Genomic DNA, 20,467 nt, shown 5'->3' with positions numbered 1-20,467 from the left:
AAAAAAAAAAAAAAAAGTCCAGTCATAGCAGAACAGATATTGAAAGGTGGATTAGGATTAGAGAGGTAATAAACTGATAACTATAACCAACCAGTAACTTACTAGTGCTTCTTTTCTCTCTGGCCTTAATAGAATTATTGAACAGCAGATTTATGAGGTCATCTGCTTTTAGAAGAATTAAGTTTATCCTGTCTCCAAGGAGCTAAGTTCACAGAGTAACTTTGTTAAATCCCCCTTTATCAGTACAGTAACATGAAAGACAACTGTATCTAGTTCCTGAGCTCTGGTTCTACAATAGATTTGCCATTTTATATGTGGATAAGTCACTTGTTTCTGAGCTTCACTTTAAACATCTAATAAAGAAAAACTCAATTTGAATTAGATGAGTGCTTAAGTCCCTTGTTGCATCCCAGGTAAGAAAAGAACCACTGAGAGGCTGGTTCAAGTACCCAACAATATACAGGATAAAAGATATATATGAAAACCAGAAAATAAGACGTTTAACTTGTGTGTATGTATGTGCGTGTTCATAACAATGTCCATAATTTAGTACTAGACTGACTAGAAGGAAGAGGAGCCCATATGTGTTGTAGATAAAAACATTCAGCATCTTAAAACGGAATTTTCGGGGCCAGCAGGTGGCATGGTGGTTAAGGACACTGGACTCCCACATGGCAGACCACAGTTCCCAGTCCTGGACCTGGCGGCTTGCTTTCTCACTTTCTCTCTCTCTCACACACTCTGTCCCTCTCTGATCAAACTTAAATAAACAAATAAAGGTAAATAAAATAATTTTTTAAAAAAAACTGGGAATTTTATTTTGGACTATGGTACACATGCACTTGCTGGATTCAGAAAACATGTCCCAAGGTGGATGTCCACATGACAATCTTTTTTTTTTGGAGAGGTTTTCGCTATAGGGCGCGTGAGCTCGCCAGACAGACGGGGAGAGACAGAAAGACAGAAAGCGAGAAATCACCCCCCAGGGGGGATGGTCACGCCGCAATCCCTTCTCCATTCTCCTCTCGGGATCTTGGGCATGCACACACATGCGCCCAGCGTGAGTTTTAAGCCACCAGGTCCGGGACGCAAACCGTGGTTGACTACGTGGGAGTCCAGCAATATAGCCATTACGCTAACTGCTGGTTCCCTACAATCGCTTCTTCATCTCCTTTCGGGATTTTGGGCGCATACAAACATATGCCCAGCGTGTTTTCCAAGCTGCTGGGTCCTAGATTCAAACTACAGTTGGCCATGTGGGATCCAGCTGCCTTCACCCACATGCCATTTGCTGACCGCATCTTAAAACAGTAATAGCATCATTAAAAATATAATAGGTCAAAATGAAAGTTTATATTCAATAATTTATCCGTTGCTAAGCCAATATACAACTTCGAATATATTTCAACAACAAAAGTAATACTAACAGGGTTTGACTGGCACACCTTAGGTAAAAAACGTATCAGTTAAAATTTCTACTTTCCTATCTCGTTATACCCATCCATACTTTACACAGAATATATATACACACACACACACACACATATATATATATTTGGGTTTGATATATTTAAAACATACTAGAGAGGTATTATAGTTTATATATAAAAAAAATTGTTTATGACCATTACATTGGCAACAATCATAGACACATTGAACTTACTGTACAAACAAATGACCACAGTGCTTTAATCTTGGAAAGAATTCTAACACATTTCTAACTTAGGTTTTTCTTTCTCAAACTATCCTCAATAGGATCTTTAATAAATCTTGTTTTAGTCAATAAAAAAATCAGTTTCATAATCTAGTCAAAATGACTGTTGAAAGTCAGTTTTTAAGTCAAATCATTACATATAAATAAAATGTACATAATATATTTTAAGTTACAAGGAAATATTCTATTTACATATTTAAATTGATAATCACAAACCACAGCATTGATTACTGAAGTTCATTTAGTATTGAGAGTTCTTTGACACCACATCTTGAGCAGTCTGATCATGTATCGGATTTCCTTCTATCTTGGTTAAGATCATTTGGTAACATTTGCATGTCAAACATATAGTGAGTATATCTGTAGATCTCCTCAGCCTTTTGATAAGTTACTTGTGCATGCGTAGAAATTTCTTGAGGTGAACTGAAAAACAAAACCATTACACTAGAACTTCTTTTTTAAAATTTAATACTCAACACCAAACACAATAGCCTCTAAGAAAATCACCTCTTTTAAGTATTATTCATCTAGTTGACATGTCGTTAGCATTGGTTTAAATAAAACAAAAACTTGTTTCCTTTAAAATCAGAACAATGATCTCTGCATCTGTAATGGACGAAATATTTGTGTATGCCCCCTCAATAATTCATACTGAATCTAAACCCAGTATGATGGCATTTGGAGGTGAGGCCTTTAGGAAGTAACTAGGTCCTGAGAGTAGAGCCCTCAGTGTCCTTATAGTAAGAGAGGAGAGAGCTAGCTAGCTATTTTTGCCATGAAAAATCAGTCTGCAACTCAGAAGCTGTCCCTTGCTGGAACACAACCAAGCAGGCATCCTGACCTCAGACTTCCAGTCTCTAGAACTGTGAGAAATTAGTTTGTTACAGGTAAGCCACCCACATTATGGTACCTTGTTACAACAGGTAGAGCTAAGATAATATATTTGGTGGGCCTTTAATTAAATATATGTTCTAAAATCTTCTCAATCAGTGATCAAAAACTAGTAATTCAGGACCAGTAGATGGCATAAATGGTTAGGTTGCTGGACTTCCACATGGTCTACCACAGTTCGAGTCCTAGACCCAACAACTTGAAACTCATACCGCATGTATTTGTGTGCATGCCCAAAATCATGAGAAGAGAATGGAGAAGGGATTGTAGCATGGTCATCCCCGTAGGGGGTGGTTTCTCCCTGTTTCTCTGTCCCTCCAGCAAGTGCACATGCCCTATAGCAAAAATCACTCTCAAAAAAATAAATAAATAAAAAATACTGTGACATGCTTCTAAGAATCACTTAAAACTATTAAAACAGACATACCTGTTTACCATCTTCTTCACAGATGAAAACTGGTGACACATATTTAATGCAGTTATGTAACTTATATTGGGAATACTTAAATAAAACTGAAGTGCCTCATGTTTGTTATGATTCTCCACCATTGGAACACAAATACCAACATTTTTTCTTTGTTCCACTAAAGCCAGTTCCTTTAGCAAATCAGCAGTTTCTTCTTGGCAGGAACTGAAGAGAATTCGGATTCCAGCACCAACTAAGGTAGTAAGAAGGCTGTCATAGCTTTTTGTCCTCCTAAATATCCTTGATATGTCTCCTAAATATTTAGGAAAATGTAAACTTTAGTAACTAATATTAATACCCTTTACCCCAAGATCTACACCATTGAGCAAACTATTGCCATTCTGCTAATGGGAAACCAGATTCTACGGCTAGAGTTTTAAAGTGATCCTCAAGTATCTGAAAAATAAAACAGAACTATCTTTATGACTGTCTTGAGTTAGAATCAATAAGATGAATAAGTAAGGGAGAACTTATATTCTTAGAAAATTATTTCCTGAAGGCAAAGACCATATTACTCATACAATTTTTCATACTAGCACCCATTAAGTACTAGTTTAACAGAAAAAATAAATTGCATTCTTATTCCATAGTGACATAGTAAATAACACACCATTTTAACATCTCACCAATTAATTTACTTCCCTATCTTTCCTGTTCATTTTCTTTTCCATATTCTACTTCATTTTTTTACATTTACCATGAGTCTCTCTCTGCCCCTGCAAACATACTTCTCCATGTTTTGCTATGTTGCTTTCCTCTGTATGCCAATTCTATTTCTTTTATTCCTCACTTACAAATATAAATTCTATGAAAGAAAGAAGGGTACACTCCCAACAATGTCTTCATATAATGATCTGCCCCCAGTCTCTTCTGGCTTGAATTACTGGTACACAGGTACATGGTCAACATGCTCAGGAAGTTCCCAGGATCTCCCACGTGGGTCCAGTTGTATTAAACACTGTGCCACTAGTAGCACCCCTCACTTTTCAAATTAAAAAATGAAAAAACAAAACTGGGTTACTGATACTAGGTCACAGTTTATCAGTGAGAATGAAAAAGTCACCCTTCCCTGCTACTAAAGGGCTTAACAGCTAGGACCTGTGGCTCACCCCCCACACACACCCCCTCCACCCCCTGCTCCCGACACTCAACTTTGGACTCTAAGGTTTGTTTCTTGGGACTCTGAGACTAACTTGCACCCCTACCTACTCCATCCAGACACCTGTTCAAGTGAAGGGCCTTCTCTCAGGACAACAGTGTTTTGTATACCACACTGTGCAATCTCTTCTTTGTTACTAAGTTGAAGCTCACCAGTTCAGTATCAGGCACCCCTGTTCTCTAGAAACAGAGGACTTGGGGTCACCCAGAACCAGTGACAACGGTGCAGAGAGCTGGTGAGCAACAGGGAGGCAGAGCAGAAGAGAGATCGCCAATTTCCTTCTGCTGGACACCTTTGAATGCTCAGAGACACCATGAATAATTTAGGAAGGAACATATAGACCACCAGATGACTAGGAACCATTGAGAGGCACAAGAAATATGAGCAACCAGCAAAATGTCTCCCTCCAAGGGAAAATGATATTTCCTTATCAGCCACAGGACTACACAATGGAACTTGTGGAAATGTTGGATAAACAATTCAGAATATTTGTAGTGACCAAACTAAATGAGATGCAAGAGAAGAGAGAGAATGAGCTCCAGGAGCTGAGGAAGTTCTTTCATGATTTGAAAGAAGAAATAGACACCATAAAAAAGAATCAAATGGCATTGTTAGAGATGAAGAATATGATATAGGAAATTAAAACCTCCCTCAAAACTATTAAAAATAGATTATATCACGCAGAGGATCCAAAAAGTCAGACAGATGGATATAAGAAAGCAAAAAACAACCAAGAAAATGGCCCATTTAATGATAGGAATATGTCTGGAAATATTGATAATAACATTGTACGTCAATGGATTAAATTCTCTATCAAGAGACAGACTGGCCAGATAAAGACATACATAGACTAAAAGAGAAGGGCTGGGAAAAGATATTCCATGCAAATGGAAATCAAAGAAGAGCTGGAGTTGCAATACTGATTTTGGACAAAATAAGCTTTAAGACAAAGACTGTAAGAAGAGACAAAGAAGGGCATTATATAGTAGTAAATGGACTAACTCATCAAGAAGACATAAGTATCTATGCATCCAACTCAGGAGCACCTAAATATGCGAAGGAAAGACGGCTGGAGCTAAAAGGAGACATAGATTCCAACAGTATAATTGTTGGGGATCTCAACACCCTTATCTCCTTTACACAGATCTTCTAGACAAAAAATAAGCAGAGAGATACAGGATCTAAAGGATACTGTAAATCAAATGGGCTTAACAGACATCTATAGAACTTTCCACACTAAGACCACAAAATACACATTTTTCTCACCTCAGCATGGAACCTTTTCTAAGATTGGCCATATGATAGGACACAAATCAAGCCTTTACAGATTCAAAGGAATAGAAACTATATCCAGCATCTTCTCATACCATGACGGAATTAAACTCGATATTAATTTCAAAAAACATCCTCGAAAATACACAAACACATGAAAACTAAGCAACTTTCTTCTTAATGACTCCTTAATTACTAAAGAAATTAAGTCTGAAACCAAAAAACTTATGGAAATAAATTATAATGAGTACACGAGTTTCCATAATGTATGGGACACTGCAAAAATAGTCAGGAGAAAGAAATTCATAGCAATTAGTGTGCGTAAGAAAAAGATGGAAAAGTGGAGAATAGACAACCTAACATTATGCCTCAGGGAATTAAATAAACAACAACAAAAAAGACATACAAAAAGAAATAATAAATATTCAAGTAGAAATAAATGAAACAAAATAAGCAAACTATACAGAAAATAAATGAAAGCAAAAATTGGTTCTTTGAAAAAAGTGAAATAAAATCAACATACTATTAGTTGGACTGATAAAGTAACCAGATAAATCAAATACATAATGAAACAGATAACATTACAAAAGGCAGAATAGGAATACAAAACATCATTAGAGGATACTATGAACAACTATATGCCAACAAACAAGAGAACATGGAGGAGATGGACAGATTCCTGGATGCATATAATCTACGAAGATTAAATCAGCAGGACACAGAAAACCTGAATAGACCCATAATAAGCCATGAGATTGAATCAGTCATAAATAACCTCCCAACAAAGAAAAAGCCCAGGTCTGGATGGCTTCACTTCTGAATTCTACAAAACTTTTAAGGGAGAGTTAACCTCCATTCTACTCAAATTATTTCTAAAGATCCAAAAGGAAATAAACTTTCCAAATTCATTTTATGAAGCCTCCATCATCCTCATTCCTAAAACAGATAAAGACATGACAAAAATTGAAAACTACAGGCCAATATCTCTGATAAATATAGATGCAAAAATTCTCAGTAAGATACTTGCAAATCATATCCAACAGCATATAAAAAGAGATTATTCAACATGATCAGGTAGGCTTTATTCCAGGGATGCAAAGGTGGTTCAACATATGCAAGACCATAAATATAATATGCCATATTAACAGAAAGAAAGATAAAAACCATATGATCATTTCAGCTGATGCAGAGAAAGCATTGATAAAATACAACATCCCTTCATGATTAAGACTCTCAGCAAGATTGGTATAGAAGGGTCATTTCTCAACATAGTAATAGGCATATATTTAAAAAACCTATAGCTAACATTATACTGATGAAGAAAAGCTAAAAGCTTTTCCACTAAAAACTGGTACTAGACCAGGCTTCCCACTTCTTCCATTGCTTTTTAATATAGTGCTAGAAGTCTTAGCCAATGCAATCAGAAAAGAGAATATAAAAGGCATTCAAATAGGCAAAGAAGAGTTGAAATTATCTTTATTTGCAGATGACATGATGATATACTTAGAAGACCCAAAGGTTCCCATGAAAAAAACTTCTCAAAGAAATAAATACAGTAAAGTATCAGGATACAAAATCAACATCCAAAAAATTACAGCATTTCTATAAACAAACAAATTGAGCAAAGTAGATCTGAAGAAAGGAATCCCCTTTACCATAGCCACAAAATGTCTAAGATACCTAGGGATAAACCTAACTAAGGAAATCAAAGACCTTTACAAAGAAAACTATGAACATCTCTAAAAAGATATTGAAAGGGACACAAAAAAGTGGAAGGACATCACATGTTCCTGGATTGGAAGAATTAATATAATCAAAACGGCAATTCTACCCAAATTAATCTACATGTTTAATGGGATTCAAATCAAAATACCAGAGACATTCTTCACAGATCTAGAAAAGACAGTTATTCAATTTGTCTGGAATCATAAAAGACCTCATATTGCCAAAGCAATCCTGCACAAGAGTGGGTAGCATCTCACACCCTAACCCCAAAATATAATATGAAGCCGTGATAATCAAAACAGCATGGTATTGGCACAAGGACAGGTGGACCAATGGAATAAAATAGAGACCCCAGAAATAAACTCCAAAGCTTACAGCCTATTGATTTTTGACAAAGGATGTCGGTCAACTAACAGGGTGAAGGAAAACCTCTTCAGCAAATGTTGCTGGAAAAACTGGGTATCCATCTACAGAAAGATTAAACTGAATCCCCATCTTTCACCATTAACAAAAATCAATTAAAATGGATCAAAGATCTGAACCTAAGACCTCAAACTGAAAAAACTACTGGTGGAGAACACTGAGGGAACTGTGGGAGGCACTGGGGTTGGCAATGACTTTTTATGTAAGACTTCTAAAGCATGGGCAATAATCCCTAAAATAGACAAGTAGATCTATATTAGATTAAGAAGTTTCTACACAATAAAAGATACAGTAATTACTGAGAATCAACAACCCTCAGAATGAGAGAATATTTTTGTAAACTATGCCTCAGATAAGGGACTGATAACCAGAATATACAGGGAACCCAAGAGGCTTACCTGAAAAAAAAAAAAAAATTTACCCCATTAAAAGATGGGAAAATAAGCTGAACAAAAATCTAAGGAGGACATATGAACGGCTAAAAAGCATGTGAGGAAATGCTCAACATCCCTCATAAGGGAGATACAGATTAAAACCACAATGAGATACCATCTAACCCCTGTCAGAATGGCAAAGATTAAAAATTCAAAAAGTGATAAGTGTTGGCAGGGTTGGGGTGAAAGAGGAACTTTCCTACACTGTTGGTGGAGATGTAAATTGGTCTAGACACTGTAGAAAACAATATGGATGTTCCTCAAAGATCTACAAATAGAACTACCTTTTGATCCAGCAATTCCACTTCTAGGTATCTACCCAAAAGACAGGAGAATGCTCAGTCAAAAAAGTGCTTGCATATTCAGTTTATTGGAGTATTATTCATGATTGTTAAGACATTAAGACATTGAACCAACCCAAATGTCCACGAACAGATCAATGGATTGAAAAAGTGTGGCACGGGACCAGCAGTTGGTTTAACGGCTATGTTGCTGGATTCCCATGTAGTCAACCATGGTTCGAGTCCCAGACCCGGTGGCATGAACTCACGCCAGGCATATGTGTATGTATGTGTGTGTGTGTGTGTGTGTGTGTGTGTGTGTGTGTGTGTGTGTGTCCAGGATCTCAAGAGAAGAATAGAGGAGAAGGGATTGCGACATGGCCATCCCCTAGGGGGGTGATTTCTCGCTTTCTGTCTGTTTCTGTCTGAAAAAAATGAAAAGCTATTTGATGATGATGCGGATAGTAATGCCTTAGTCTTAACTGATATGTGTGGTAATTTTGATGGAAAAAGAAATGTTATACACTGTAAAGATATATGTGATTAAATGTAATATTAAAAAATTTTAAATAATTTTTTAACATAACCAATAAAGAATGGGGAAAAAAAGTCACCCAATTCCCAAACCAGTGGCTTATATAAACTATTTCAGATACAGTTCAGTTCTTGATAATAGCTTTTAATCCTCATAGCATCAAGGGATGAGCAGAATGAGTGTGTTACTAGTTCCTCAGAGGGACTAACTGACTTGTGAACACAAAGTCACAGAGCTATAGGGAAACCAGAAATCAGTGTCTTTTGATTCCATATTCCATGATCTTTTCACTATTCTCAGGGGCTCCTCATACAATTAAATAATACCATAGAAATTCCCTAACTGAAGCTGTAATCCTGCATTTCCAAATTTATCCTAGGTACCCATTTCAGTGATCCATTTAGAACCCAATCTTGGGTTGTTAGGTGGTGTGGTGATTAAGGGTGCCGGATTCCCAAATGGTCGACCATGGTTTGAGTCCCAGACCTGGTGACTTTCTTTCTCACTTTCCTTCTCTCTCTCTCTCGCTCTCTCTGTCCCTTTCTAGTCAAATTAAAATAAAGTTAAATAAAATAATTCTTTAAAGAAAAAAAAAACCTCAGTCTTAACATGTTCAAAATTGAGTTCCTCTGGCCCCTCAAATATCCTTCTCTTATATTCATAATTGAAGTGAATGATACCACTACCTAACACATTACTGAGAAGTTGTTAGCTGGGACTAATTCTCAACTCCTCCCACAACTTCTAATCCTGATCCCTAAACATATTCTGAGTTCTATTTCTCTTCCCAATTGCTGCTTTATTTAAGGCTTTCATCCTTTCTGGGGTTCTTGAAAAAAGCCTTGTGATTATTTACTTCAATTCTCTTAAGGTGCATTTAAATACACTACTGGACCATGACTCTATGAAAATATGAAGCGACATTCACAAGTCAGATATTTATACTGTAGTAAGTTTTCCACATCCCAATAGGAGAATGAATTAAATGCCATTCAAGTTCCTTTAAAGTCTTCTAAACAATATTTTAAAAAACAAACCTGTTTTTTCTCTGTCCTTTTCCACAATCACGCATATTCTTTCAAACATGCTCTGCAGGTGCTGGATCTGCTCAATGAGCTTTTTCTTATTGGTACTGTTTAACATCTCAGACTGAGACCTCCTTTCCACAACCATGCGGTTACTCACAATGTAATCACAGCCATTAAGAGGGCAAACCTCTATTTGTAACCCATGATTTGCTCTTAGGGAAGAAATTACTTCTAAACCAGAAGTGATTTCATGACTATCTACAAGAATACAGGTGCTTTTTCCTTCCTGTGGAAGTCCAAGAAAAGTGTTCTTTCTGGCAGTATGAGGTCTTGAATTGTAACAGTATACCCCTGAAGTGCTTGAATCCTCCAGAGCACTACCAACCTGAAAAAGTGGGAAACATTGATCACAATCAGATTCAATATTATGTTAGCACCATAGACTTCTCACACCAGAAACTGATTTTCCTTATTGATAAATAATGTTCTTTTTTCTTCCTTCAACACAACACCAAAGTGACTACAGATGAAGCCGTGATTTCTGTAACTCAAAAATATTGTAAAGCTATAATTAACAACAAAAGCTAAGAAGAGAAAGATGTGAGGGGGTACCAGCAGTTGGCGTAATGCCTGTGTTGCTGGACTCCCATGTAGTTGACCGCAGTTTGAGTCCCGGACCCAGTGGCTTAAGTTCACACCAGGAGCATGTGCTTACGTGCACAAAATCCCGAGAGGAGAATGGAGAGGGGACTGTGGTGTGGTCATCCACCCTGGGGGTGTGATTTCTCACTTTCTGTCTCTCTCTTTCTGGCAAGCACATGCACCCTATAGCAAAAAACTCTCAAAAAAAAAAAAAAAAAAAAAAGAGTAAACAGAAAAAAGCTCAAATTAAACAGGAAAGAAAATAAGTGTTAAAAAGGAAAATAATATTCTAATTTTTAGCCTAGGGGAAAAATAATGAATGGATAGCTAAATAATAGCCCACAAGCAGGTTAGAATTTACCTTTAAAAATAGGAAAACCAGATATTATTTTTTTAAATTGCCACATTAGATAACCAAATATTGGTTAGCAGAAAACAAGCAAACCTGCTAAATAATCTGCCCTTTAAAAAAAAGTATGTTAAAACACATGACATACTGACCATAAAATAAAGTGAGAATCTGGAAACAATGAAGTCAGAACAAGCCTACTTCTTTGTAAAGTACCTGCTAAATTCCTTTGACAGAAGCATAAGGCATGGACACATGTTCACTGCTAGGGGTGTAAACTCTTGCCCCAAGCAAAAATAGATAAACATTTCATGTAAATAGGAAATAAATCTATTTTTTAAAAGCAAAAAGAAAAAAAAGCACTTTTAAATCTTGCTATCTGGTATAAGGTGAGCGGGATCCTCCCAGAACTGATATCACAAACTGCCTCTTCAGCCCTTATGATGGTTTGTAACCACAATACACAATACCAGAAAACTTCAAACAAGTAATGAAAAGTGCTCTCAGAAAAGAAATGTAAATCACTTTTGAGCCATGTTGAATATATGGAATTTATGAAAAGTGTTTTCAACTTTGTTTGGATGAAAAAATGCAAATTTGAAACTAGACAGACAACTTTGTTGATGATTTGGAGGAATCAGGAGTTCTTTAATACTGCTGGTAGTAATAAGAAATGGTACAACCCCTGTGGAGAAGAAAGAAGCACCTCACCATTTACAGCAACTTCACTTCAAGGATTCCATCCCAAAGCTGCACTTGCGAAATTTCAGAAGCCACGCATTTGTTATAGGACTATTTATTTATTATAGGTTTTTGCCAAGGGATGTATATGCTCAGCTGAGAGAGACAAAGAGAGGGAAAGAAGCCACCTCCCCCCCACCCCCAAGTGGGGTATGGTCATGCCGTAATCCCATCTCCTTCATTCTCTTCTCAAGATTTTGGGCACGCACACGCACACTCCAGCATGATTTTCAAGTCACTGGTCTGGGAATTGAAATGTTGTTGACCAAGTGGGAATCCAGAACCTTAATCGCCATGCCACACCTGCCAGCCCCTACTCTAGGACTATTTATGATAATTAAAAACTCAAATAGGGACCAGACAGTAGAATAGCATTAAATGCAATATTCTACGATGCAGACCTCTATGGGAAGGTGTGGAAACTCCCCTGAGTACACAAGACATCTGTGTACCTGTGATTCAGGGCTGACTGAGGCTGGGGGTAGATCATAACATCTAAATTGTGTTGGAAATACTGTCTCTCTGTCCCTTGCTTGCTCATGGAAGATATAAATAAAACTTAAAAACAAAACGCCCAAATACATTTAAATATTAATTGCTGATGGTACAGATGTAAAAAATAATAAGGAATATATATATATATATATATCTATAACATACAAGAAAATGAGTTTATGGATATATATTTTTTATTTTCAATTTCCTGTATGGCATGTACACTCACTGGAGAGAGAAAAAGTATAAAAGCACCCCTCCCCGCTCAAGGGGTTTGGCCACACCATGATACCTACACCTCCACATTCCTCTTGGGATTTTGGGTATGCATGCAGATGCACCTGGCATGTTTTTTAAGCCTCTAGTCTAGAATTCAAACTGGGCAGTTGGCCATGTGGGATCCAGCTATTATAACCACCATGCCATTGGTTAGTTCCCAAGGATATATTTTTAAGTGAAAAGACAAGGTGGAGAAAACTGTGTATAGTATCTCTATTCATCTGGGTGTTTTTTCTTTCTTTTTCTGTATTGTTTCTTTTCTTTATAAGCCAGAGGGCTGTGTGCTTGCCAAAGAACCAGACCTGGAGGGGGAGAAGGCACCCCACAGTGGGGCATGGTCACACCACAATCCCCTCTTTCTCTATTTCCCCATCTGTCAGGATTCAGGGCACATGTGCTGGGTGTGTTTTTCAAGCTGCCAGGGCCAGGATTTGAACCACAATCAACCATGTCAAATCTGGCTCCCTTATCCACCAGGTTACAGGACTGACCAGCCAGCTACTACTTATCTAGTGGAAATTAAAAATATAAATGCACGTATGTATATATTTCAAAAAGTAGAAAAATCCAAACAATGCATTTTTTCAATTATTACTTTTGTATGAAGGGAACAAGGTAAAGGGTCAAAATAGAAGGTAGATAACTTTGAATATATTTGTTTTATAGATTTTTAATTTGACATGTAAATATGTTATATAATTATAAACCAAAATTAAACAGAAAATAATCTATAAAAATAAAATGACAGGACCAGCAGATAGTGCTGGACTCCCATGTAGTCGACTGTGGTTTGAGTCCCAGACCTGGCAGCACGAGCCGGGTACATGTGTGTATGTGCCCATGATCTCAAGAGAGGAATGAGGAGAAGGAATTGCACTGTGGCCATTCCTCTGGGGGGTTATTTCTTGCTTTCTGTTTCTGTCTCTCTCTTTCTAGTGAGCATACAATCCCTATAGCAGAAATCTCTCAATCAATAAAATGTAACAAATTAACATATATATATATGTATATATGTATGTGTGTGTGTGTGTGTGTGTGTGTGTGTGTGTATATATATATATATATATATATATATAAAATCTAGTTGATGGACTAATCAGAGAGAATAAATTATTTGGACTAAAGAAAGAACTGCTACAAAAATAATTTTTTAGTAACTATAGATGGTAACAATAGTTACTGTTATTCTGAAACTGTTACATGATGAGGATAAAACAAATTAACTATATATTAATTACATTATTCTCTGTATTATTGAGAACTGGAATTTCATGCATGGGAGAAGAGATAAAGGTTTAACATTCAAAAGAGTAAATGAAAACTCGGTATTCCTAAATTTGAAAAATCAGCATGAACTTGATGTATTTTGGTGTGTACATATGTATGTGTATATGCTATGTTCCCTAGCTCTGACCACTGAAAAAGCCTAGAAACATAAAGCAGCTCAGTACGAAAGGGCACCAAAATCTACTTTCCAGTAAAAGAAACTAGGGCAAATTGGAAAAATAGCCATCTCTTTATCTAAAGCAGAAATGTTCAAGATAGTGCTGGCCCCATAGCCTAGGAGCTAAGGGAGTTAGAGCTCACATGACTGACTGTAGTTCAAATCTTGGCCCGGCTGCTTGAAAAACACACAAGACACGTGTACATTCATGCCCGAGATCCTGACAAGATGGAGAAATGGAAGAGAACAGATTATGGCGTGACCATGCCCCAGTGTGGTGGTGCTTTCTCTTTCTCTGGTGAGCACACATGCTCTCTGACAATTAATTTAAAAAAAGAAATAAATGTTAAAGATAGCCTGATATACCTTATCATACCATAGAACAAAGATGAGTATCCCCAAGCACTCAGAGTAAGTAACAGAGAATTAAATGCTTTCAGGATTAGAACAGGAAATGAGCAAACAAACCTGGGATAGCTTACAAAATTACACAGCAAAGAAGCTACCAAAGACTACTAGGATCTGGCTAGCAGGTAGCATGATGGTTAAGGCAGCTAGAATTCATAGGACCATCTGTTTAGCTGGAGTCCTGGACCTGGCAGTTTGCAAAGCATGCTGGGCACATCTACTCATGTACCCAGAGTCTCAAGAGGAGATAGAGAAGGAACTGTGCCATGGCCATTCTCCTTGGACGGTGCTTTCTTATTTTATCTCCCTCCCTTCCTCCCTCCCTACTGCAAGTGCATACACCCTGAAGCAAATTAAAAATAAATACATTTTAAAAGGCCAAAGACTACTAGAATTATGTCAAGCATTTAGAAGTGATGTTGAAGGTATTATTGGACAAAGTTGGGAAAATTTGTGCATCAGTTAAAAAATGAAAACAAAGGGGCCAGCAGGTGGTGTGGCGGTTAAGCTGCTGGACTTCCACATGGGTGACTACGATTACAGGCCTGGACCAGTGGCTTGAAAATCACGCTGGGCATGTGTGTGTGTGCCCAAAATCCCAGGAAGAGAATGGAGAAGAGATTGCAGCATGGGCATCCCCCCCAGGGGGTGATTTCTCACTTTCGCCCTGATCAGCACATGTGCCCTATGGCAAAAACCTTAAAACAAAAAAAAGGAAAGAAAGAATAAAGAAACAGGAACTGCAGGTGGCTTAGTGGTTAACGTGCTGGACTCCCACATGGTTCACCACAGTTCGAGTTCTGGACTTTTTGAAATTCACACCAGGCGCATGTGCCTGCCTGCCCAAAATTAGGAAAGAATGGGGAAGGGATTGCAGCATGGCCATTCCCCCAGGGGTGATTTCTCACTTTCTGTCTCAGTCTCTCCAGTGAATGCACATACCTTATAGTAAACAAAACAAAACAAAACAAAAAAACCCACAAAGACAAGGGGCTAATAGGTGACATGGTGGTTAGGGTGCTGGACCCCACACAGCTGACTGAGAGGTTGGAGTCCAGATCTGGTGATCTGAAAAACATGCCCGGTGTGTGTACATGCACACATGCTCAGGGAAGGGAAGAGAAGAGACTGCGGCATGGCCATGACCATTAGGGGGTGATTTCTGTCTTTTCCCTCTTTCTGGGAAAGACCAGGGACCACATGCACCCTATGACAAAAAAAAAAGACAGTGATTACTGGCTAGCAAAGTATTATGTATATATTACTTTCATGCTTTCTCTTGGAATTACTATCTTTAATACAATAGGTGAGGATAATGAAGCTCAAAGAAATTAGGTAAAGAAGCTCCCTCATTTTTAATGGGGTAATGTTATAATAAACCAACTAAAAAGTGAAAATAAAGTTGAAAACACAATTAATGTGCCTAACCTACTAGGTTAGTCTAATCTACCTTGAAGGTACTCAGAATGCTTACATTAGCTTAGTCAAAATCATCTAACACAAAACCTGTTTTATAATACAATGTTAAATACTCCAAATTTGAAGTAAAGTTTCTACTGAACACGTCACTTTCACATCATTATAAAGCTAAAAAATCTCAAGTAAAACCACTATAGTGGCTGGGGATGGGCATGTAGTGAATAGGAGTGTTGCAGAGATAATGGTCAAAGGATACAAAATTTCAGTAGGAGGAAGACATTGAAGAGATCTACTGTTCAACATGCTGACTGTAGTTAATAAGAATGTATAGTATTCTTGTAAGAAAACAAAGAAATTTAAAGGAAACTCAGTTGCGCTCTGTCCCCCAATAAAAAAAGTTATATACCTGAAGCTTTTCAGAGCAAATAAAAATTATATCTGTGGGGCCTGTAGGTGGAGTGGTGGTTAAGGGTGCTAGACCCCCCCCCAGGGTCGACCACGATTCTAGTCCCAGACCAGGTGGCTTCCTTTCTCCCTATTCACCCCTCTCTGTCTCTCTCTGGTCAAATTAAAAACAAATAATAAAGGGACCAGCAATTAGCGTAATGGCTATGTCGCTGGACTCCCACGTAGTTGACCACGGTTTGCGTCCCAGATCCAGCAGCTTAAAACTCACGCCGGGCACGTGTGCGTGCATGCCCAAGATCCTGAGAGGAGAATGGAGGAGGGATTGCGGCGTGGACATCCACGCTGGGGGGCGATTTCTTGCTTTTTGTCTGTCTGTCTCTGTCTGTTTGGCGAGCGCACGCGCCCTACAGCAAAAACCTCTCAAAAAATAAATAAATAAATAAATAAAGTTAGATAAAACAATTGTTTAAAAAATTATATATAGGAATTAGTTCTAAGCACACATTTACTGTCAATTTCACCTTATAGGAAGCTCTATATCCTCTTTATACTTTTTTTGTATTTTTTTATATCCCTTTTATAAAATCACAACATTTTCTTACTGAATATTATTAAGAAAACTATTAACACATTTAAAAAATTAAAACCTAAGCATCCCTGAATAACCCATATATTGGGTCACTGGGAAAGTAATTACATGGTTTTTTGTTTTCCTATGCAAAAATGCATTATGATTTTCCTGATGACCCAATAATTAATGTAACTACTTTCTTGAAATTTTCTTCAAATATCTTTTGCTAATTTTGCTTTGACTTAGTTATTTAATACAAAACACAAAAAAAGAAAGTAAAAACAGAAAAGAAAAACACTTTCAGTTAGCATATGAAAAGTTTTCTTCTTTCATTTGATTGATACCTTCAACTCAAGTGGAAATTTTCTCCAGTCTTTCTGTGAATCAACAGTAGTGAAAGATGGCGAGGTAGCTTTGATTTTATTACAGCTTTGAGGTTTGAAATCCAAGACTTCAGCAACTGTATCCTTTGAATTAATTGGTGTCTGTTGTTTCTGCTTTGGAGATTGATTACCTACTGGATTAGGATGAACCTCAGACTGTGATGAAGACCCAGAAGGCACTAAATTCAAACAATGTTGTTTGTTCTTGTTAACAGTGTTTGGATTAATCACAATACTGGATCCTCTTTTATCATTTACATTGTTTTCCTCATCACTTGAATCATCTGGTAAAATAATTCTGGACAATTTCTTTTTTGAATGCACGCTCTTTTCTTTTATCCTCATTTGTTTAAGCATTACTGCACGCCGGGTTTTATATTTTTTGTTACCATTTGCAAGGCAATCTTCAGTTATTAAGTTAAAATCAACACAAACTTCTTCGTCTTCACTTGACTGACTTTTGCAGGACTCTTCTTCATCAACACAAAAACTGTCCTCTAAATAGGTTTCATCTTGTTCAGGAATCTATTAAGAAAAACGCCAATAATTTTAATTTAAATACTTTAAAGTTATTTAATACAATCAGCAGGTGTTTAACATGTTCTTTTAAGCACATGAGCTCTTCATTAATGCTTATTTCACTTATATATTAATTTAGTTACTCATTCAACTAACATACTGAGTACATTCTTTATAGAGGAAAATGAAATTTTATGGATGAAGAAAAAGAATGATTTATACCCTCTAGAAATTTGCAATGTAGTGCAGACAGCTAGAAAAGTAAATAATAATAAAAAAATATAATAAATGCTATATAATAAGCACAAAAGGAGTACAGAGATATGAATAACCATATTACTATGCCAAAAATTACAATTAATAAATGAATAAGAGTAGGTCAGCCTCACAGTGCAGTGGGTAAGCACTGTACCTAGGCTCCTACTTGGCAAACTGTGGTTCAAGTCCAGGCCCTAAGGGCTTGAAAAACACACCAGGCATATCTGCATGCACGCCTCAAATCCTAACGGGATAGAGAAATGGAGGAAAAGGGATTATGGCATGACGACAGCCCAGTGGTGAGGTCTTTTTCTTTTTCTTTGAAAGCACACACACCTTCTGGAAAAAGTAAGAAAAATATGAATATTTCATCAATAGATAAAAGAAATCAGTAATTTTTTAGAATATAACATTTTCGTGAAAAAAATTTTAAGTGAAACATGACAATGTGTGAGAATTAAAACCTAACTAGTAGATGATAAATTCTATTCACTCCTTTAAATATTCTCCTAATCAGAAAATCAAAAGTTCTAAAAATTTGCTAGAGAGTACATGCACTTGCCAGAAACAGGGAGACAAACAGAGAGGGAGAGGCAGCCTCTAATGGGGCATGGTCTCACTACGATCCCTTTTCCCCATCTCCATCCTTTCAGAATTTAGGGCATGCATGCACACATGCCTAGCATGATTTTTATACCTCTGGGTCTGGAACTTGAACTGCATGGTCAGCCACATGGGATCTGGCTTGCTTAACCACTAGGCCACTCCAAAACACAAATTTCACAAAATAATCTATTTAGCTCAAATAAAAGACAGCATAATTTGATTAAATTAGGATTAAAAGAGATTTTTGAGAACTCCTTTAGTCCACCTTTCTGACTTTGGGAAGAAATGATCCCAAATAACTCTAGTTTTTTTAAAGGAAAATATGGAAGCTTCATTAACAGGAACCTATTTCAATATCACCATCAGAAAACTCCCCCCTTATATTTCTATAGCTCATACCTGGGAGAAAATATTTATATTGTTATGTTTCTTATGGACCATTTTGTACTTATTGCTCATCAATGGACTATGCACAGATTTCATGTAAATAGCTCTCATTTCAGAATCTGTAAAGATAAGAATTTAAGATAAAATAGCAGAATTATGTAAATAAAAACTGGCAAGTATTTAACGTTGACCTATTCTGGTAAAAATATTATAAACAAAAGATACTTGGCATATATTGAAAGACCGCTAAAAGCAAAAACCCCAAAATGCAAGTTACACTTTGTACTTTTGAAATCAGATCATCTGATTTAGTATACAACTTATTTAAGCTCCCTGCCTTAGCTTAATCTCTTCTAAAAAGGAGGAGTTAGAACAGTGCCTTTCCATTGAAAATAAATGTATATAAAGACCTTAGGACTGTACTTGATTTATATTAATATTAAAACACACACATACACGGGGGACCAGCAGTTAGCGTAATGACTATGTTGCTGAACTCCCATGTAGTCGACAGCGGTTTGTATCTCGGACCCAGTGGCTTAAAACTCACGCCGGGCACGTGTGCGTGCGTGCCCAAGATCCCGAGAGGAGAATGAAGGAGAAGGGATTGCAGCAAAGGCCATACCGGATTGTGGCGTGCCCCCCGGGGGGGGGGGGGGGGATTTCTCGCCTTCTGTCTCTCTGTCTATCTGGCAAGCACATGCGCCCCATAGTAAAAACCTCTCCCCAAAACAAACAAACAAACAAACAAAAAAGACACACATACACACAAGAAACTCAGGCAAAAAAGAAACCATACTAAAATAATTAAAAACCACAGCCAATAATAAGAATGTTTCATAAAATTTACTGTAGCAAAAATTGGGAAACACAGGCTTTTATTTATGCATATCAATTTTAAAAAGTTATACTGTACAATATATAGAAATGGTTCATGATAGCAAAAGATAATGTGAATTTCAAGATACATTTATTTAGTATATATGTGTGTATGTATGTAGTTTTATATGGGGTACGTGCACTCACTGGAGAGAAAGACAGACAGAGAAGGAAAGTGAGAAATCACCCCCCAGCAGAGAGGCCCACGGCACAACCCCTTTTTGATTCTGCCCTTGGGATTTTGGGCATGCATGCACATATGCCTAGAATGATTTTCAAGCCACTCGGTCCAGGACTGAACTTTACAGTTTACAGTGTGGGATCCAGCCACCTTAACCTCTGTGCTACCTCCTGCCCCTCAAGCTACTTTTTAAAAAAGCTTTACAATCATACATATTTCAAACATATTGTATCTAAAACGGAGTTTCAGATCTCTTCACTCTCCATCTAAACTCCTTCCTTGCTAGCCTTCTCAATATCAGATAATAGCAACTATTGTACAATACATCCTTCCTGCTACTCAAGGCCACTGACTCTTTTCCTTCCTAGTCAGTCAGAAAATCCTACCAGTTTTTTTTTTAAAGAATTATTCTTTTATTTAACTTTATTTATTTTTTATTATTGTTATTATTATTTTCCAGTTTGATCAGAGAGAAACAGAAAGAGAGAGAGAGAAGGAAAGTGAGAAAACAAAGCACCAGGTCCGGGACTCAAACCATGGTCAGCCATGTGGGAGCTCAGTGCCTTTAAC

The 20,467-nt window shown here is 37.1% G+C and overlaps 1 protein-coding gene across 1 annotated transcript in view; it reads right to left on the bottom strand.

Moving 5' to 3' along the window:
• Positions 1-1,985: 1,985 nt before the first annotated feature.
• FANCM (FA complementation group M) overlaps positions 1,986-20,467 on the bottom strand; it is a 65,473-nt gene continuing 46,991 nt past the window's right edge. Inside the window, exons 19-23 of the mRNA XM_006160604.3 lie at positions 18,850-18,956; positions 17,029-17,592; positions 9,938-10,313; positions 3,033-3,324; positions 1,986-2,137 (exon numbers count right to left, since the gene is read on the bottom strand). Coding sequence (XP_006160666.1) covers positions 1,999-2,137; positions 3,033-3,324; positions 9,938-10,313; positions 17,029-17,592; positions 18,850-18,956 — 1,478 coding nt within the window. The 3' untranslated portion in view covers positions 1,986-1,998. The remainder of the gene's footprint in view (positions 2,138-3,032; positions 3,325-9,937; positions 10,314-17,028; positions 17,593-18,849; positions 18,957-20,467) is intronic.

The sequence above is a fragment of the Tupaia chinensis genome, unplaced genomic scaffold, assembly GCF_000334495.1.
Source record: "Tupaia chinensis unplaced genomic scaffold, TupChi_1.0 Scaffold000691_1, whole genome shotgun sequence".
In the NCBI taxonomy this organism is placed as follows: Eukaryota; Metazoa; Chordata; class Mammalia; order Scandentia; family Tupaiidae; genus Tupaia; species Tupaia belangeri.
This window is presented reverse-complemented; position numbering and strand designations above follow the sequence as displayed.